Raw genomic sequence first — 22278 nt, forward strand, 5'->3', positions numbered from 1 at the left:
CAGTTAGTCTTCCCCACATCACTCCAATTACCCTCAATGCATTCGTCCATCTATTTATCATTAACCTCCAAACAGAGCTCTACTCCTGTCTCTCTCAGAGCCTCATCCAAAATTTCAGTCACTTACCTTCTGTGGCCAGAAATATCTGCTGATAATCTAAATGCCACACCTTATTAACAGGTGTACACTTAACACTCAACAGGTTATTCCAGCACCATGAGACCCATTAGACACTGATCAATGAAAGTAAGATACCATTGCTTCAGTCTAATGGATTTTTCTGGTTATTGTGAAGGGAAGGTTGCTGGTTGGAATCCCTGAACCAGCTGGGGAAATTTGTGAGATTCATTAAAGCCTTCTTTAATTGTTTAAGAGCGAGAAAAGTTGTTTTGATTCTGGAGAAAGGCACTGACCTCCTGACTGCTTAAGAATAAAACGCCACAGCCAACAGCAAAGGGCTGTGACTCCATGTGAAAACGGGAAGCATAGTTTACTTAGTCAGGTTTCTTTGGAAAGACTAAAGATAAAATACATGTTTCATATACATTTACTCTGTGCCTATTGCACACTGTCAATCACTCAGAGTATAATTTTCATGCTGAACTCTTCTCTACACTCTCACCGATACATTCTTCAAATTCCAATGTGAAAGCCATCTATAAACACTGAGGCCAGGGACACTCAGTGTGGTATTCAGGTTGCTACATGACTGTCAGGGCAATGCACTGCCTGGCAGATGTGTGTGTGTGTGAATGTGTAATTTTGTGCATCTGTAGGTGTGTGTGGGAGCTGAGGGGTGGGGGGCATTGTGTGAAAGTCAGGTTGCTGGGGGACTGACTTATCTACATCAGCAGTGCTTGGAGGCTCTGTCACTCAGCAAGTACACCTCATTGCTGGGGAACGCGGTCTCACTACAGAATAAACACACCTCACATCTTCTGCTCTCACTCACAGGCTACAGCCAAGTGGTGCCAGGCATAACATCAAAAACACTGACTGAAAACTGGCCACAGAATTCACATGACATGTTGACGGGTGCAGTAAACTGTAGTAATGAATGAATGTCAAGACCTGGAAAACTACCCTAATAGATGAATGTGGAGTGTGCAGCCTATGAAAACACATGCATCTTTCAATGTCACTGACAATAAAAAGGTGGGGGAATGTTTACAATGATTACCATTTGGAGGCAGGTAAGTGAAGCGCTGGTACTGACTCCTCTTCCTCTTGCCATTGCAGACGTAGAAGTTAACATGCACTGGGCTGGATATTCTCTGGTTCCTGTACGGCGGGATCTCCACAATAAGAGTACTCTAAAATACACATAAGATGCAACAAGATATTTCACTTTAGCGAGATAAGAAAGCTGCTGATACCTTCAGAAAATAATGTCATTTGGTTGCATTTATTCATTTCATTTAATGTCATACTCCCAGTGTAAATTTGTTGTAGGACATCCTGCAGCATTAGTGTTTCTCAGAGACTAGACTGGGATCTGGTCTAAATGAGCTTGTTTGGGCTGTGAGGTTGGTCCAGTGCCCATGTTTGTTTGAGGAAGACCCCCAGCACTAGAGGACAGAGGTATCCGGATTATTTGCATGCTTAGCCATGTCTCCCTGTGGATATGCTCATCCGTTCCCCCTTCCCCCCAGGCCAGACTTCTGCATGTTTGGGCGGATATGAACTTTCGACTATTTGCTTTCTGACAAGGGAACATAAATTTGTCTGAGGGTTTGAGTCTAATTCCTGGGGTGGGTCTCTCTCTTGTCAGGGTCTAAACATCCCAGAATGGGGCACTATGACAGGAAGCAGGTTTTTGTCTCTCTCCGTTGTGCATGGAGGAAGGAGGGAGCCATGGTGTGGGGGATGGGAGGTGAGAGGTCCTCAGCCTCGGTCTGCCGTCCAGATGATGCCAAAGAAAACATGCAGGTGGCTGCTAGTGTGTGTTAAATGTGTGCGTGCACATAGCTTTTCCTCTCCTTCCTAACCAATGAAAGTCAGCACACCCTGGACAGCAATAAAAACACAGTCAGGAAGGAAAGCTGGAGCACTTTAAAGTAGTCTGGTGGCAACATAAGAAGAAGGCCAGTGTTCTCTTGTAGTTCTCTCCCTGCTTGTTTGCTAGATATACAAATAAACATACTGCAGTATTTATATTTTATTGAGCTTGTCTCCCCACACCACTGCCCCCAGTCGAGCCTTGCATGCCCGCTAATTTTCCAGCATCTGAGGCTCTAGCCATAGCACATCAGCCAGCCCTACAGGCCAATTAGACGTACAGGTCCATATTTACTCTTATGATGCAACCAAGTCATGTACCTGAGTGAAATAACAGCAACAACAAGGAGAAAAACACCCTCAAGTTGCAGCGTTTAGATGTGCATGGTTTATTTTAGAACCAGCGCATGTGTAAATTGCCTCGGTTAGTTTACACAAAATGGGGAGGTGGGTGGAATGAGACACCACTGATGAAAGACATCAGCAATTCAAAACATACTGTCATCACACACAAGCAAACAGGTTCTCGAAGATCCAATACTTTACTCACTGCACTGAGCAGACCTACTGTAACAAACCTCAGTGAATTCTTAATTAGCTCCAGCTTTCTGTGACACACTGAACAACATTTGCTTTACTCTCTCTTGATGATTCCACTTCACATAGTTTTATATTAACAGAATCTGAATGTGTGACTTAAAAATCACTAAAATGAGCACTGGTTTATTTTCTCATTAGGACTCTCACGAAAAGCAATCCACTCTTGACTGCATGATGGTAACTATTGCTGTTGCTACTGGATACCTGAATTTCCCTCGTGATCAGTAAAGTATCTATCTATCTATCTATTGATTTATCTATCTATTGATCTATCTATGATCCCACCACAAATAAGGTGTCCCACTCACTGTACTACTACATTTGGCTGTGAACTAAACATCTGGCTATGTTGCACAGGGTGTGGCAGGAGCGTGCTCCTGTATGTGTGGATGCTTCCAGTTTGTAATCCGTGTGTGTGTTTTTGTGCTTGTTAGATACAAAAACAATGTGACAGCCTGTGCTTACTGTTTGTGAGGGTGTGGAGATTTTGTGAAAATTCCACTCAGTATTGCACGAGCAAATCTTCATTGTCTGTGTTGCAGCATGTAATACTTTAGCAAAGCTTACATCATTACAGGGGACAGATGAGGAGGAGATGGAGAGGAAAGAAGAAAGTGTCGAGGGACAGAGGGACTGTCAATGAGGAGCACTTACAGATTTGATGGAGTCCTTATCAACTTTGGCTTCTGTCTCCCACAGATGATGCCCATCTGTCAACAAAAGAATATCACACAATGTTTAGTAAGGCTGCATCATTATACAGACAGAATGGACTGTAAGTGGAGGGTGGCTATAATCTGCAGATGATGCTCATATTGGTAAAGAGGTGTTCATATTTGCCTTTAATGTGGGTTAGTGTGATATAACCTTTAGCATTTAGTTCAGGGTAACATTGAAATATTGTGTCAATATCAAATGATTGACATTGACATTGATAATTGATAGTTGTTGGTCAGACAAAAATGCCAAAATGTTTTCTGGTTTCACATTGTAAAATCTGAGGACTCACGGTTTCTATAAGTCTTCAACATTTGAAAACCTTTAGTTGTGGACTAAAAAAAAAACATTTTATACACAAAAAACTAAGATACTGTAAGAATTAGTTAAGTTGTGCTCTACTTTTGCCCTTTCATTAAATCAGTGCTTAGATATATATTTTTTCTTTCTTTCTTTTACTTCTAATTTTATTTCTGTTCCCCTTCTTTATTTATTTTCTTAACTTTTCTCTGTGAAACTGAACAAAAAATCTGCAGTGTCTGATTCTCTTTCTTCTCATCTCCTTCTTGTTGTGGTGAGGAGGTGAGGAGGTTTCTCTTGCTGCCATCTAATAAAAGGCCTTTGAGCTACAGCTGTTGGGAGCCTGCACAAGGTCAGGTCACATTCTTTGGGATTTCTCTGTGATTTCATGCCACACCTTAGGAAACAGATGCTTCGAGCTCTGCTAGTGCAATCAGCACTGACCACAGTACCACATTTTTTTAAGGTCTGGTGACTCATTACAACTTCACATCCAAAACACATGTGTCACAGAAGAGCCTCTGTGTCAGTGGCACCATGTGAGGCAACACCATGGGCACTGTGGCACTGCTACTGTAAGTGGCAGCTTGCCTTTATGGATACAGCAATATGCTGCACTTTGTTTCTGGAACAGGAAACCATCCGATAAGGTAATCAGAATCAGTTTGCAAATAACTGATAGCAGAGGTCCAGCAGCTCTGGAAGATGTAAAACCCTTTTTTAAGCATTATGTTTTTCACATGATATGGCAGAGTGAAAGAATAAAGGGTCACAGTCATGTTTGGGTTATTACTGGTGAGCTGTGGCAGTGGGGGTGGGTGGTCAGCTAAGCTTTATTATTCAGAGTGAACATCAGTAGATATCTTTTTTCCACAATGGCCATATTAAAACTCAGGAAAGAAGAAAAACAGACATAGATGGATTAGATAAGGTTTTTCTATTTGAACTAGGAGAAATAAAAAGTAAAGTTGCATATGGAGAAATGTGCGTTATTGTGATGGATGTGATCTGGATGACTGGGCAATAGATGCAGGGTGCCAGTGACTCTGTGCATGTGGCCGAAAGAATGAGTTGCACATAAGGCTGTCAAGTGCCTGAGTGTGAAGTTTGTATGGAAGGGCAATTAGAGTGAGCACAGACAAGGAGAAGGTCAGAGAAAGGGAGAGAGACAGTGGCCGAGAGGGATGAGTGTTCCTCATGTTACGTCTAGGGAAACCAAGAGGGATTCTCACTCGCCTCCGCTCTGGGAGACACTCCAAGAGGGAAACCTTAGACTACGATGTCAAGCCCAACCTCCACTAGTAAACATGTTTTTCAAACTTTCCTTCCCTTCCTCTTGATCTTTCCTCTCACTGTAAATTACTTTGCTCCAGAGTTTTAAATGACTGCTCCATCAGACATAGCAAACCTAAAAGCAAAGCTGAGATGGGACCACATGTGGCATACCTTTGCAAGTCACAGAGCATGGTACGACTGATAACCACAAAACTTTCCATTCACTTCTTCTTCCCTGCAACATCTGCAAAATGCTTCTGTTCCTGGCAACACCTCCTCCTTCACGTAGCTTCCACCCCCACACACATACACACACAGATGCAGATACATGCACACACGCAACCACAGTATCCTTTGCCTTTGTTCTGACCTTCGACGTGAATTATTAGAAGGGGAAGCACAAAACAATAGGTGGTATAAGAGCTGTGTCTGGAGAAGTCATGGTGTAATCCAGTCACAGTTATAGAGAGAAATGAATGGACACTGAAAAAAGACACAGTTATTGTTAGGCTTTGTGCTGTAAGGTAAACCAAAATTCTGTCTATTGCTGTGACTCACTGGTGCAAATAAGATCCACTAAGGCCAACACCATCGCAAACATCAGGAACAACACATGCATTTATCTAGCAAATAGACATCAGGGTGAGGCTTCCTAGAGACATCTCTTCTTCAGTGCTGCATCTGCATCAGACTTTCATTTGTCATATTTGCACTGTTTGGTTAATGATAAACGTCTAGAGATGTAAATGTCCTAGACCTGGTGTCAACACTTTGGATTTACTACATCCTAATTAGGCCTCTAATGTTCTCTTACAAAGCCTGAGATAGATGAGTAGTAACATCTTTGTCCTCATAGTGACCTTACAGGTATGTTCTTTTTACACTGAATGCCAGAAATGGTCTTTCCTTCAAAAAAAACAAACAAACAAAAAAATCATGTAGTGCACAACAGCTTCCACTTGCCCAAAGAGAGTTCAAGTTTTTTTGTTTTTTTTGAGAATGGAAAATATGATTCATATGCTTAATTGCGGAGGATGTCTTCTGAAACAGCCCAGACATATTTCGCAGCTATGTCGCTTTTCCAGAGATGATTTTCAGGAGTATTTTTCTCTCTTTCTTGTTTACAGATGTCAAGTTTATTTTCCAGTTTTGTACCATTCTGCTACTGCTAACCATGGCTCTGCAATTTTACACATATTTTCACAGCAATTATCTTGTTGTCCAATGAAGAGAAAAACCATAAAGGGTGACTGATCCCGAAGGTACAGCTGCTTTCCCTTCTGAAGCCCCAGGCATCTGCCAGTCTGAGGACGAGTGAAACTGAAGTAATTTGGGTCTGTTTTGGATTGAGAGGCTTCCATATAAATTACAGCCTGACAGTAGATTTGTGAAGGATTTATAGTGAGGAAGTAAGTTATTCTCAGTGTATAACAGGGAACGTGTGAGCTAACGTGTGGGTGCAGGCTGAGGATGGCGCCCATAAGTCAGGTTTTATCCTTTTATCAAGACTCCAGCTGTGTGGCATTGTTTGAATATGATCTGAAGACTGAGAGTGATGGCAGGAGGCTTCTCCTGACATTAACATTTGTACAGTATTAGTGGGGTGCATATGTTTCACAAAGAGGACAGCAGTGTTGGGTGCTCTCCATGGTATGTTATAGCTCAGGTCATAAAAACTTGCAAATCCTCAAATCAAATGTACAGTGATGAGGAATGCAAGTATTTGTGCAGGGTCTCTTGAACTGTTTGCAGTCAAATAAGACACAAATCCCAAACACTAAGCAACATTTCATCAAGATATATCACTATTTGTATCACATGGTTGAGAGATTCCTTAGGGCTTGTCTCATAAAGAACATCTGTCTCTCTGTGATTTATTTTTCTTTCTATAGCATGCCCCAGCAGGTCTCAAGAAAGGGTGGAGGACACAGAACAATCTAGACATCCTCCTGTCATAATGTGGCTGATTCAACAGAGGTTTTTGATGTACATATAGATGTGTCTAAAGCAGAGGCATACACCTAGCTTTCTTACACAGCTGGCTTCTAAAACGCTACACTGGCATCTGCCGGATGAATAAAATACACTGGAGGGCAAGAGGCAAATGTTCAGTTCTATTCATAGGCTTTATCCTATAACAGGATGATATAGGTATAACTCTGCATCCTTGTGTAAATTTATAAAAGAAATACAGCTCAGCTAGTCAAGCAAATCTCATTAAAAGCTGAAGCTGTATATTATGATTTGATCTTCTTGGATATTGTCTCAGCTGTTTCCCATAAGCCTGATACATAGATGTGCCATAGCTTCATTTTATGGGGGATGGCGAATGAGGATGAGAGGTTAAGGTCCTTACAGATATGTAATAGAGCTCCATCTAGAACTACAACTATTATATTGTAGATAATAATTGTGGTGCAGTATGGCAGCTTAATTAGACATGATATTGTAACACACACTTCTTTAATCTTTAGCTTGAAGCAGGAGTGGAGGATGACCTTACACTGCCATAGTGCAAAAACTACAAGCCTACAAGCAGGTTATCTAAAGGGCTGTCTAGACGTACTGCTAGAAGTACAATGCATCCACCAGCTTGTCTAGTGTTCAGACTTGCCTAAGGTAGAAGCCCCAAATGAATCATAAACAGTCTTTGACTCTAAAAGTACAGATAAGGTCTGGGTTGCTCAAATTTGAGAAGGAATACATATCTCAATATTTCAGCTTGTTGCTGAGGTGGTTCTACGTGACAAGAATAATAACCTAGAGGTATAGTTGTGGACCATACTATCCTGATGTTATAGATTATAGTGTAGCTCGGAATTCTCTTGGTCTTGGCTGTGAGCTCAACCAGCCTGGAGTAGAGGTGGAGAAGACCAGACACAGACATCTCCCCGCTGCAGCCAGCCCAAGCTGTGTAGTGCTCCCGAGCTCCAGGCAACACTCCAATCCAACCAGATGTAAAAACTATCCAGATCACCAGGGAATTCCCTTACCTCCCCTCTGAGTCAGAGTGTAGGCTTTCCCCAGCTCTCTCTCGCTCTCTCTCTCACTCTGTTTGTCTGTCTCTCTCTCTCTCTCTCTATTTTCTTTGCCTCTAGTAGTCATTCCATCCATGGAAAGCAGGGCAAGCCAGAACACACACTGGAATAGGTGCTCCAGGTATGTCTTCCTACTGCTGTGCCAAAAGAGTGGTTTGAGCGAACCAAAACACTGACTCAACCTCAGCACAATAAAAAAAATTACAGAAAATTTGAACTAAGCACAACAATGCAAAAGAAGACGGAAAGTTTTATAATAGCCCGCACTGCGGCTTTGACGAGGTACAACTCTCCATAGCAGAAAAAAACATGATATGGTCTATTAAAAATACATGTCAGCAGTAATTACTGTTGAAAAGAATGTTTACACTGCAGCAGAAACAGAAATGTGGACTTGAACTTCTTGAGACTATCATTATCTAGCGACGGTCTGATTAACTTGCTCTCCAGACTATGTGTGGTCTGTGATGAGCTAAAAAATAAGGAAAGACACTTTTATAAAATAATTCACAAAAATTCACAGAATAAATCATATTTCCATATAAAAGTTGCATGAATACATAAAACCTTTTGCTGGGACTGGGAAACGGAGCCTGCGCTTCATTCAGAGTCAACATCAAGCAGGTTACGATTTTTTCTGTACTCTGGTGTCCCAGTACACGAGGTCACGAGCAAGATTTCTAAGGAAGCCTGCCTCTCCTCTTCCTCTTCTCTCTGTCTAGCCTCAAAGGGTCTTGTCTTTTCCGTTTCACCCCTCTACAGGGAATCCCTCATGGATGACTAACAGAAAACACTTCCTACTGCATAACACAAGCAGGCCCGGAGGCTAACAGCGAGTAGTGGGCACGCACGTACACAACAACAAAAATGCACGTGCCCATGTGGTGAATGCACGGAGTTTGCATCAGTTATCCTGTGGGTGATGAAGTGGAGCAGAGGGGATGGACGTGACACTTGAAAAGTAGAAGTAATTATTTTTCAAGGCCCATTAAGGTCTCCTGCAGTGACAGCAGCTATGAGCCCTGCTCATTTTATACTGGGGACATCTCGAGGGGGAACAAACACACAATCAAAACAATACAGAGAGAAGGAGAGGAAGATTAAAGTGGTAGCAAAAGATTGGCAGAGGGAAACTATGATTTAATGGTACAAATGGTTCCCTTGCCCTGAAGTCTATGGGTTTGTTGAATGGATTTGTGGTTGGAAGATAGATATAATGTCTGTGGATAACAGAAGGCCAATACACTGTCACATTTGTTTTTCAACATAAAATAGGTCAATAAATACTCCACTCATGTTTTTTAATGCTTTTACTTGTCTTTTTTTTCAAGTAGCTAACAAGTGGCTAAATGGTACTACAGAGGCTGTTCGGGATATAGAATATCATCACACCAAACACAAAGACTCATCTGCCCACTAGCTCGCTTTTACAGCCTCGTTATGTTTAAATTAGTGCACTTGCAAACTATTCAAACTAACTGGCACAGCCATGATCACTAGCTAGATCAGGTCATGCTAAGAGGAAAGGATTTTGTAAAAGAAGTAAGCACTTTAAATCAAATTAGAAGTTGGAAGCCGTGGTGGTGACACTGAAGTCATGGGACTGCGGTGTAGTGCATTTATAGTCTAACAATAGCTTTTTACTTCTAGCGATTGTATTTGGGCTTCAAAAATCATAAAAGTGAAGATTAGCTTACTGTACAAAATGTGTAAATGTCATAAACTGTTGTTTGACACAGAGCTTATTTTCTGCAACAATCCAAAAGCCTATGGAAAAATCCCACTGGCTTTTTGTCAAAGGAACCAGGGTGATGCTAACATCTGGGCTGGCATACAACAATACGTCATCCCTACAGTACTCTATCGTGTCCCTGCCGCAGCAAAAGATGTGCCACAGATAAAACTGTATGGCTGTTTTTAGTGGAAGTTTAAAATACCCTACTTTAAACAAAAATATTCAGCTTTAAATTTTGCTTTGAGATGTAGTCAGCTTATTTGCCTTGCAATTTATTCAGTTTCAGCTTAAAAAATATCCATCATCACTCACATTTCCAAAATTGTCCCTGGTATCTCATCTCCTTATCTCCAACTGAGGTTACCTGACGTTTCTCTCTAGTCTAACTGCTTTCTCAACTTTAACATAATGCAAAAGATCCTTGCCCAAAAACCAAGCAAAAACTAAAGTGATGACATAAAGAACCCATATCAATAATTTGGTTTTCATGTGTTTTTCTCATCACTTATCACTTACTGTAACCAGAAGCCGTTTTTATGGGAAGGCTATTATTTTCAAAGCAGGAACTTAAAACAGAGGCAGAAGGGAAGAAGAAAGAGGCAGAAGGGGCAGGTGCTGAAAGCAGTTACATCATTGTGTGTCTGAATGCAAATGGAAACAGTTGAAGAAATGCATGTATTTATGATTTATGGATGTCTCATTTGTTCTAGTAGGTTTTTGTGTGATCTCCCTGTGACTCAACTTGGATTATTTTAACTGTAATTATTCACACAAGTTGGATAGGGACTCTGAAAAACCATCTGTTGTGCCTTACGATTTGTGGAATTTCTGGAAGGTGTTTATTGGAATCAATTTTGGAAAGTGAGCAGCCATCCTGATCTCTGATGGCAGCAGCAGAAATGGCTGTCACCACTGTGGCAAAAGCAGTGATTGGTGTTGCTCTGCACAAAGAGCTCTGTTAGCGCATGTCTGCAAGTGGTAATTACTGCGGTGCAATGCTCTGGATTTCATGGGTGCATGTACTTGTGAACTTTTCCGGAGGAAAATAAAACCAAAGTTACAGAATAAATATGCAATATAATTACAATTTTATTGGGTTCTTTCTTCCTCATCCCAGTTTGGTCCTTCTAGATAAAAAAACAGAGACATTTTGAGCCTGACCATTATAATAAAACAGCAGGATTCTCTGATTAAAATGCCAAAAAAAGCAAAACAGTGTAGTATATTTGAAAATAAGTTGCTTTACCACACTCGTGCTTGCTCATATATAGTTGCCATTAGCGAGTGATGTGTGTTACTGTGTGTGCATGTGTTTGTAGGTCTGTTTGTAATGGGATTTTTGATTTAGGAGACCCTGGAAATGATGGGTCATTCAAGTATATGTAAAAGCAGACGAAGTAGTAGACAGACAACCTCTGTTTTGCTCTCCCTCTCCCTCTCTCTCCCCTTCTTGGCACCACAGAGACAGACAACTAAGCACTGAACTGTCAACGGCAGGCACAAGCATGGGGATCCCGCTAGTTGCAGAGCTCCACACAGGCTAATGTCTTTAACGGGTGTGAAGGCTAGAGGTAAAAAGAATGGAGGACGAGGGAGTAAAAAGAGAAAAGGAGGAAACAGAGTACTCAAGGTGGAGAGAGAGGGTGAGGTGAAAGAAGGGGAATGCTACCTAGAAAGGATCATGAGTCTTAAATAACAGGGAGTGGAGAGGCAAAGTGTCATGTGTGTATGAGCTTTCCTCCACAGGGAGCCCCCCTCCATGACTAAGTAAAGTCAGGAGGAGGGAGATCACGTATTCATCCACCTGGCCTAGCCCACCTCCGTCTCCCACTAATGTGCATAAGAGTAGACTGGGAGAGGTGAGGTAAGGAGGCATGAGTGTAGAAAACAGTAACAAAATCTGTTCAATTTTGAAGAATGTTTAATGACATTATCAACAAGTAAGCAACAACCTGTGCCTATATTTTACCTTCAAATGATGAGACTTTGAGTGACCTTGATTGAAGCAAACAAAGATTTCAGTAATTTTCAAGTGGTTCAGCCATGAATTTAGTACTTTTGTAAACAGTTGTTATAAGAACAGGGACAGCCAAATCACCTGGTGGGCCACTGTTGAATGGTTGACAAGCAAACAATTTTAATGTGATTTTGAAGAAGTGGAAAGCTAATTCCTTTTTCTTTTCTTTTTCACATTTTTCTTTTGCCTATGGCACAATAAGAAAGTCTAGATTAATCCATTCATTGGCACACGCAAAGAGAACTACCTTGTTATTCGGTGTTTTGTCATTTCACTGCCCTGATTAAAAACCTCTTGGTGACACTTGTCTCGGAAAGGAAAACGTGTGGATGGTGTGAAGAGATGATAAGGGATGATTGCTCATCATCATCATTAGCAGCAGCTCTGGGTTTCAGTAGGCTTCAGAGGTGCCACCGTGCTTGACCCTTGGTGCACCTTAGTGCATTCAGTCAAGGAAATGAACACTCGTGCAAACTTGATCAGTAGTTACCATTACCACTGCTGCCTCCCCCACAGGCAGGAAATGCTTGGTTGAAAAATGTGGACAAAGAAAGGAATAACCTCTTTACCATGAGTCAGTGAAAGGCAGCAAGGGTGAGTGTCCAACAGAACAGATGGAAGAGGGAGCTATACTGAAAGGAAGCGAGACAGTTAAATGTCAAAATCAAGGGAGTCAGGGAGGGAGAGACAGCAAGGTAGAGAGAGCAAAACTGAGCAAAAGAGACGTTGCACATGCCCTGCTTGTGATTCATTCCTTAACTTGTGGTGAGCACCAGTGAATAGGCAATGGAAACTTCAGCAAATGTAAATATGCTTTGGCTAAAAATACAGTGGCTTAATGCACACCACATGTGGCTCTTTGGCAAGGCCTGCTCTATTTTGACGGGAGGAGAGACTGAGTAAATGTGACAGAGGTGGAGAGATATTTGAAAGAAATATTAGAAGGGGAAATTGGGAGGCAGTAAACATGGTTTGGCGATTGCAGCTTACCCTGGGCCTTCTCAACAAACACCACCTTGGAGTCAGGGAGGAAGTTCAGACCAGTCAAGAGCATCATTTTGCCTCCTGTTGCAGGGTAACTGTCCAGGCTCTGCTTCTCCACCAAGGGAAGCTCCTGTGCTGAGCGCTGAGCTATTGAAAAGAAACACATTTCAATGCAGCACGTGAGCCCACATAAACTCACTGCTGATATCCATCGACCCTGAGAAGCACAAGCCCAGCTCAGAGCCAGTAAAACAGCAGTTATTGGTTAGCTAAACAGGCTTATCAGTTTTATAATTATGATTTCATGAGCCCTAGCTATGAGGTTTTCAGCCAACAGCTGCTCTTTAAACGACATAAAGAAACGGCAGACAGCTGATCAAAAACAATATTTAGACCCCTAGTCATTATTTTCCATCAAGAGGTCTACGACCAAACACCTGTCTGTGCTTTCTATAAATATAGTTAGCTAGTCACGTCTGACCTCTGGGAGCAGGTGACCACATTCACAGCCAGAGTATTTGTTATCATGTACTGTAGTTGCGAATCTCACCTATTATCCTATTGCATAACAAAAATAGGAGCTCACTAAATCAATAAAGAACTCTTAATGAATAAACATTGTTCTGTTGAACCAACTCAAAATCCGCTTTGGACAATGAACTATAATGTCAGACCCTGTTTTACCATCTACCTTTAATTGGCTTCCATGGGTGGAAATTATATCACACCTATATACACGAATGATGGACAAAGCAACAAAGATTTCATTCAATGCCAGTTCTGGCACAGTTGACTATGTGACCTTTGTGGAACCTGTGCTAGTGGGGGAGTCTTACTGCAAGAACTTGTGCATTCAGTCATAAAATACCAATTGCAACAGATAACGTGTGTCTGGCACAGTGTACAATGCATGTATCCCCTTGGCAAATTGATTTGATCATATAGTGCTTGTAGGGAACAGAGACACATAATTTTCTCCAATAGGTAATAAAATAGTAGCTCCGTTTCCTGGGTTACAGCAACAGATGCCACCTTTTCCTTAAGTGGAAAGCCAAGGGAAAAGACATGCCAGTTTGTGAATGTATTTCTGTGTTAGTATGTGAGACTTACAGCATTCAATGGGGTTGGAGGCAGCCTGTAAGGACACTGTCCTGCCATTGGGCTGGTTGATGTGCACTCGGAACACCAACCTAACACGGGTGTTTTTGCGTCCAATGTCCGTCTCCCCTTTGCGAAGTTCGATGTCTGAATTACGGAGCTTCAGGATCCCTGCGCAGTCAATTCTGGGACAGAGGCAGAGAAGGGCAAGACTGAACATCGTATTTGAAAGATGACATTATATCTATCGATCGATCGATCGATAGATAGATAGATATAAGAAAAGGTAAAGCATTAATATCTGCTTTCTCTGCTACCTACTGTATAACTCTAACTACTCTAACTATAATCATTAGACATACCTTCTATGAAGAGATACTGTATAGACAAAGGCCGAGACAAGCAGATTTGATTCTTTGACTGGGACTGTTTAAACTGAGAGAATAAGCAGAGTTGCTGTGCAATAGGACCAACAGAGAAGTCCTTGCTGGTGTTACAGATCATACGCTGGAAGTTCACTTGAGCATGACTGTGTCATTATTAATCCAGCATGTGATCAAAGACAGAGCTGGACATCAGTGACTTCACATCACAGTTTTAAAGGGTCACAGAGGTCCAAGAATTAGCAGTTCTCTTGAGGAATTTTCTGGATGAGCACACCATGGCTATCATATTGCTATCTGAGTGTATTAATCCTGTCACAGTATTCACTTCATACATTTAGGGTTTAAACTTCTGTTAATCATTGCCATGTGTAACAGTAGAACCTTTCCTGAGCTGTCTGTTTTTATTTCATCTCACAGCTTTGGGTGACTTTTCTTTCCCATTTCTTAGTGGAAAAAGAAGCAGCCTTTCATGAATTTCAGTAAAACTAGGGTGCCTGTTAAAAATGAGGGGATACTAATGAGATATGGTTTGGCATTTCAATTATTTTACATGGTAGCTATTTGGGCACTATCCCCGGAACATGGTAAATGTCAGATTTTATACCAGTTCATTTTCCCCTTGGCTGTGGTTTGGACAATTTGATTTAAAAAAATCACATGTAATGCTGACTCCCCAGTCCTTATCAACCTTGCATGAAATAAGTATTATCATGCATATGGTTTTAATCCAAAGTCAGTTTTCATGGGCTATATTACCCTGAGATGCAGAACAGCTAAATCTTCAGCAAATAAATGTTTAGAAAGACGAACGTGTCTTCTCTGCCAGCGGCACGCTGTAATAGTGTAATAGGGTATGTGAGTTTAAAAAACAACCCTTTTATGAGTGTAGTTATGAAAAAAAAATGTTTCTAAGTGTTGCTGATTAGGAAATATATGTAGGTATTTATGATCATAGAATATCTGGTACTTCTTATAATTTGTAAAATGCACATTCTACATTAAATGAAACTACCCTCTTTATATGAGATAAATTTTCCTAGAAGAGAATAGAAAAGACAGATTGAAACTGTCTGAAAGTTTGACTACAGTTCTCGAGTGTCTGCATCCCACACAGCGAGCAAATGATATCTGGCACGAGAACAGCGGGATGGATGCCACATTATCAAGACAGCTGTTTAACAGTTTAGTGGAAAGAGAGTTAAAGGCTTTTTGTTGTCTTTGACCTTTCAGATAGACAGAGGAGGAAGACAGAACGTTCACTCTCTTTTTCTTTTTTTAAATTTCACTCCTCTTCCCTTAGCATGTATGCTGACAAGAAGAAAAAAGCAACTTCCTTTAGAATGCTTTTCATTCTTTTATCAGATTATGCTTAGGGACACATTACTATAAGTCACATGGTTCAGGGGCAGCTCTAAATATGATACCCTATGAGGAATATTGTAGTATTGTTTGTAAATTGATATTGTAAGGCAGTACAAATGTTAACATCCAACCAAACAAGGCCCCTGTCCAGTCCAGAACCTCCCATGTCCCATAAATATCTGACACTATGTGTCAATATGAGGTACAGTAAGAGGTAACAGCCTTATGTCACCTACGTTCAAATACAGTCCTTTTATCCATAACACAAAGTTCTGGGCACCAGTCCAAACATTCACTGCTGCTTAGATTGAATGAAGCCACAGTGCCGGAGCTAATGCCTGGACAAATTGCAGAACACACCTACCGGATTACTGCAAGTCTGGGGGGCTGATTCATCTTAACCTAGCAAACTCATGATAATATTTTACAAAGTGACCCAAGATTATAGCTAGCAAAGTACTTCATGTGATTCTAACTAGACTTCCAGAAAGTAAAATACAGCATGACTGTCAATTTATCTGTTGAGCTCACAAACCACTAAAACTCAATGAATGAGCAGCCACCCTAATTAGCAGAAAACATTTGCTTGTTAGCCAGCTCATCATGTGGTAAACACTAATGTTAGTGAACATACTGCACACTATGCCTTAGCAAATTTAAGCAGATAATGTGTGTTGGTACAAACTTAAAATGCTTCAGAGTTGGCAGTGCTGCTGTGCGTTAGCTGAAGTGGATGAAAACGAAGAGCTAATTTATCTAGGGAAGCTTACTGCTACAATTAGATGTTTTCAAACTTTTCATACTGCACTCAGGTAGTCTTATACAGGCTAATTTAGAAACAGGCCTTTTTCACAGAAGACATTTTGACACGGCAGGATAGGAAAAACACAGAGTATAATAAGGGTAATGATGCCTGAACTCCAATTAGCTGTTTCGGTGCCAGGGTACTGGTATTGCACAGGCTGGCTCACTGTCACTCTGTCATGGCTTACTGCTACACTTAAACAGAATGGAGCCATCATTAATATTATTAGTAACACCTGGGTTTCTTCTACTGTGAAAATGTCTACTATTAAAATGTCTGCTGTAAAAACACTTATGTTAGTTTAGGTTTTACTAAGCGTGTGAGCACAAGGCTTAAACTATGCTGTAAGAGTAATTAGCAATTTAAAAAGATATATATTTTTGAATATATTTTCAATACATTTTAACCATCATTAATCAACATTGTTTTGCTTTTGCTAAATGGTGATTACAGTTGCAAGTTCTGATCTACATGAATGTGAGTGCAAAGTTTCTTATTGCACATTGCCTGTGTAACTAACTGCCCCCACAACCAAAGAATATTTTTATGGTGTAGTATTGCCTTTAGCAGACTTGTTGGTTCAGTCGTGTTGTGCTGGTAAATATTGGTCGAACCTCATGTAATGGGCCAACATCATACAGTACTAGTAAATCATGGGACTTTCGATGTTTCATGAACTAGTGTCGCTGGTATTTTATTATTACTATTTGTACATTAGATTTCTACATGGGCTCCTGGTTGAACATTTAGATCTTGCATTAGAATACTTACAAACACTGATCAGCATTAAATCACCCATGAACCTGGTATTTACCTCTGTAGAAGTCATTCATGTCATTGGATGAAAACAGTTTGTGAAGGCCTATTTAAAAGTACCTTCTGTACAGCATTGTACCTATCATCAGGTATTCCGTTTGTAGAGCAAAAGTAATAAGGAAGGTGCAGAGAGAAAGACGTGTGTATATTTTTCGGTGTGTATTTTAAAGTAGGGGTTATACCAGAGAAACACATGGAAAGAAAAGGATGGATGGGCAACTTGTAGAAGCCTAAGAGCACTCACATGGCTCTCATGTTGTTTTCAGGCAGCAGAGGGATCTCCAGAATTTTGGTGTTGGATTGCATGACTTCATGGCTGGCAGTAGAGACGGTTTTGCCAGTGATGCGGTGAACCTGGTAAAAGGCATGTGGACGCAGGAGGCGGTCATCAGCAGTCCCTATGAAGAGCTGCAGAGTGAGTGGCTCGCTTTCCATGTAGCCATAAAGCTGGTGGGAGAACAAAGAGAACCAGATGAGAGGTGACATCTCATGCAACCTCTCATTTAAAAACATAGAAATTGAATGCACATCAGCCACTGATGGTTAAGGGGGCCTTTAATGACAGTGCTGACAAGGTAGAGGGGCTGTGAAAATAATACCCTTTTCTTTGTTTGTTTTTTGGTTGGTTTAGAGACCGTTTTTCAGTGGTCGTTGCTGTTCTGCTTTTTCAGTTAGTTTTACATTCCTTTAGGGAAGTATGAAAAAAGGTTTTGATGCTCCTGAGTCTGTCTGTGGTATATGGATCTCCTTGCCAGAGTGGCATAAAGGCTGATGGAGAGACAAGGCTCCCATTACTTCACTGTTCATTAAAATCTCACTGCTGCTTTGAAAAAAAAAGTGCCTCGATAGAGACAAACAGCTGACACTGACTGAGTAGGACATGACCCTTAAAGAGACAAAATGAGGACCCAGGACAATGAACTCAGGTCTGCTTCAAGGCTCACAGTATAGAATGTTTATGAACCATTTCCTTGTATAAACACAGTATGTGCTGCATCAAGAACATGAAGTCAAAATTTGGAGATTGCAAAACCACTCTTTAAAATGATTAGTGTCAAAAAAAAAAAAAAAATCATGATATGTTTTCAACAAACTACCATTGGCAACGTTTCTCTATAAACTGCAGGTGATAGGCAGTAACACTAAAAAACCTCATGGAGTTTGCCTTTGGACAGTTATGAACATTATGATTTCCATTAAAACTCAGAAGCTGTGCCGCACTGTGATGAAAGAGACTCTTCAAACAGCTACCACTTCCTCTAGAAGGCCTCCATTAGCTGCTATCGCTCAACTAACAAAAAAATGGAAGAAAAATGCCATGGCCATGCATAGTTTGAAAAGTACGGTTGTCTTCTGGGTCAGCAGCACTTCAAATAAAAAGTGGAACTGCCAGTTGTTATTCTGCCTCCCTGGATCATTCTTACCATGTCTAAAGGAACATATTAAGATGATTTAAGGGTGTAATGGCTCAAAAATGTAAACATACAGGGAGGGTTGCAAATTCCAATGTGCAGTGAAGGACAACTAATACTTTGTGAATGATTTCTGACTAGAATAATTTGCCAATCATATGTGTATTTCTTCTAGAACTGGCCCTGACACTGCAGACCTCCTAGGATATGCCTTCTTTTTGCAGTGGAAAGCAGTTTTATGGTTATAGGGGCGGATGTAGGTGTGGGCTTCAAATTTTCTCCAAACCTTAAAGCTGTCAGGAAGCTGCAGAATCCATTTGGTGCATACAAAACCAAGAGGACTAACTTCTCATCAAGTGGACCTCAGTGGATTCACCCAGGTGGCTACTTGGCTGGATGTGACATGTACTGGGGGGATCACTTACACAAGACCAGCGCTCACCAAAATTGGTCAATTACGTGTTGCTTCAGACCAATTTTCTTTGTGCTCCATCCGAGTGAAAACTGTGGTATCACTGAATGGAATAAAAGATCTGTGTTGTTTATGTAACAGACTGAGTCATATACTGTAGCAAAATGCAGACCACATGTAACCTATGACATAATCTGATTAATGGGTTTATAATTACCTTTGTGAGGGTGGTTAGGGAGGAAGAGGAAGATTGGTGAGGGACTGGAGAGCTATGTCATTAAAAATCTGGAAATTAATGCCACAGCATCACAGACAAAGAACAAATTGAGAGGACAATTTTACCTTGATACTGTATTAAAATACATCAAGCTTAATAATAAACATGAAGACTTAATGCCTTTAGTTCTATACTTGATGATGGATCTTCAGAATTTGGAACAAGGCAGAATTAGTTACGCAATTATCAGAATAAATTTGGTTGAATAAGAACAACATATGGCTAGTCAGTGAAGTAGAGCATATATCCAGATGTCTGGGCAATCTAAGCCCCAGTAGATATCGGTACTTTGCTCACTGATTCAGATATAAGGCTGTCACTCATCTCCAGTTCCAACTGTTCTATCTTTCTATTCAGCTCCACATAGTATCTCTAGCAGGCGTCCTGACCTGTGAGCTAGTCACACATGCTAGTCATCAGTGAGTTAGGCTGAGGTCAGGAGCTTCTTGAAGTCTTGGCATCCCAAAGGAACACTTCATCTGTGTGGTGATCTCACTGGCAGAACGTGCTCTGCTTGTTATATTTACTTACAGTGTCACCAGGAGTAATTATCCATACCCACACATGCTACCAGTTATTTGGTTATTGATTCGTGAGATAGCTATGGCGGAGCAGGAGGCACAAATCTGAAACACTGGAGCGTTAAATTGCATGACGTTTCCTTGTGAATTAATAAAAGCTGTGCTGTCCCTCCCCTTTTCTTCAGTAGATTTCTTTTGATTTCTCCTTGACCTCCAGCCATTACCTCAGATGCCACATGGCTGTAAGGAGGCCCACAAGAGAGGCAGGAGGGCAGAGGGGTCTTTATCCCTTCACTCATCTTGTGGTGGCGTACGATGATGGTGGCATCCTCACTCAAATCTGTAGTGACCTCATGGAGGATACGAAGTGATTAATGAGGTCAGATAGACCTCTCAGTGATGCTGATCTTCCCAGCAGAAAAATAAAAGGCAGGCTAGTCCCCCCTGGGCGACCTCCCTCCATTCCTTTACCATATGTGCTCCTCTGACCCTCCATTCAATTCTGCTGAACTCCTGTGATGCTCAATCAAATACACACCACAAGCACAGTGCAAAACTTCACGTTATTCTCAAAGGGGGAATAAGCTGGGGAGAGAAAAGTTGTAAACTTTAATTCTGGCCCAACGACAGAGGCTTCACACACACCTGTGACCTGGGCTTTGTATTTGTGTCTAATGCAGCCTGTGAGGTTGGACCAGAGATGTGCTAATTTTGACCAGATGAGCTTCCCTTGCTGTAACTGCAGCCTCTCGGGTACACATGTTGTGTATTTATTTTGAGATAATTTAACTGAATCCAGGCTTTATTTGTAGCTCTTTCAGGGTGCCAACTTTTGCCACTGTGTCAGCAAGCTCCGTTTACACCTCCCACCGCAAGTCACTGTTGCACAAGCCACTTTTGATAGCTGAGACTCAAGTAAAACATTGTGGATATGGCAGCCAATGCATTAATCGTGTAATTGTGTGCAGCTGTATTGTCTAGGGCAGTTGTGATGATTTGGAAGGGTGTTGAGCTAAAAAGGGAGCGGAGGGTGCATCCCATCGATGTTTTACCAGTCAGCTACCTGTCGCCTGTGGGCCATTACAGAGCTATCATCAGGACAGAACACTTCAGCCCTTGGGACACAGCCAAGTGTTTTGCTTTTCATTTTTTCACTTGCTTCACTCAGTGAAAATCAGTCGTGATAAAATAATGATAGAGGGTGTTTATTGCAAGTGATTAATATACTTTCTTTTTTTCCATAGCCCATTTTATTCCTCAGTTGAATTAGTATTAGTGACATTGTGAATGCTGCCAGCACCTTGCCGCTGTAGTTCAAAGACTGGTTTTGAGCATGTTATATTTAATAATGACTTGCTGGCAAATTTGATGTGTCTGCACTGGCAAGAAGTCGAGTGTGAATACGCTCTACAGGCGTATGGTTGGCTGCCTTATATCCTTCTGCAGTGTTTTCATTACTGCCTAAAGAAATGTCATGACTCGTAGAGGTCCACGTGGCACAGAGAATTGGGGAAAGAAGAAGGAGAAGATGACTGTAATAGTAGAAGGGGGAGAGACAGGCGCAGGGGAGGACAGGGGAGGAGAGCAGCAGATTCAGGCTTTTTTTCATTATCATGCTTTCTTCTCTTTGTCAAGTGCTGACAGCCACACAGCCAGCCTTTGCTGTACCCAATTATATGTACACTCATCGAAATTATCCTTCCTCCCAGACTTTACTCCACCACCCTCCTGCCTTCTAATGTCTCCACTGCCTCATACTGAATGCATAAGGGAACATATGCAACCCTTTAATGTGTTGCATTTCCATGGCACCAAATGCTGCTCCTTTTATAAGCAACAGCTATATCCCTCAAAGTTTTTGTTGAACCGAGCACTTTAGTGTTATGTCATTAAGGGCACAGTTTCAAGCACTAGTCCATGTCTAGACCGCTGAGGGTCCAAATTCCATATAAAAAGAACGGCTTTGTTACCAGCATCCCCTGCCATTAAAAATATCATCTAAATCTACAGAGAATTTGAGTAAGATGATGCATGGTGACTGTTGTACCCCCCAACAGCATGACTACCCACCAGCGTCTGACCTCTTAAATCTGCGGGCTGTATGGCTATCACCTCAAACCAGTGAAAACCATACACTTTTTGCCCCATTTTTTTCCACTTGTTATTATCTAGTAAGTAGTGGTAGCCCACTAACAGTGTAAGGGAAGCCCAGCAGAAGGAGAACCACAATTTAAGAGTGGCATAAATACCACTTTGGGCAACAAATAATAGCCCTGACTAAACTCTAACAGCACTACAGGGAACAGCAAGGCTTTTGAATATCAAACAAGAGGCAGCAGTAGATTTAATGAGCAATTAGCAGCTTCGGTGTAGGGTGTTGTAGATCAGGAGTTTTCTTTGAGACATTATGCAGCCAGCATGCACCGGATCCCAAGGTGAAACTGCACATCTGAGGGACCGAACACATGTCTGGTGAGGTCTTTTTATGTTGTTGTGGTGGAAACACACTGCAAATTTGATATGCA

At 41.3% G+C, this 22278-nt stretch overlaps 1 protein-coding gene across 1 annotated transcript in view; it reads right to left on the minus strand.

The window, feature by feature from the left end:
• Positions 1-22278, minus strand: part of LOC109958521 (nuclear factor of activated T-cells, cytoplasmic 1-like) — a 53416-nt gene that overhangs the window by 24846 nt on the left and 6292 nt on the right. The window contains exons 3-7 of the mRNA XM_020597235.1: positions 17376-17578; positions 13775-13947; positions 12671-12811; positions 3253-3308; positions 1181-1313 (exon numbers count right to left, since the gene is read on the minus strand). Coding sequence (XP_020452891.1) covers positions 1181-1313; positions 3253-3308; positions 12671-12811; positions 13775-13947; positions 17376-17578 — 706 coding nt within the window. The remainder of the gene's footprint in view (positions 1-1180; positions 1314-3252; positions 3309-12670; positions 12812-13774; positions 13948-17375; positions 17579-22278) is intronic.

The sequence above is a fragment of the Monopterus albus genome, unplaced genomic scaffold, assembly GCF_001952655.1.
Source record: "Monopterus albus unplaced genomic scaffold, M_albus_1.0 scaffold33.1, whole genome shotgun sequence".
Taxonomy (NCBI): domain Eukaryota; kingdom Metazoa; phylum Chordata; class Actinopteri; order Synbranchiformes; family Synbranchidae; genus Monopterus; species Monopterus albus.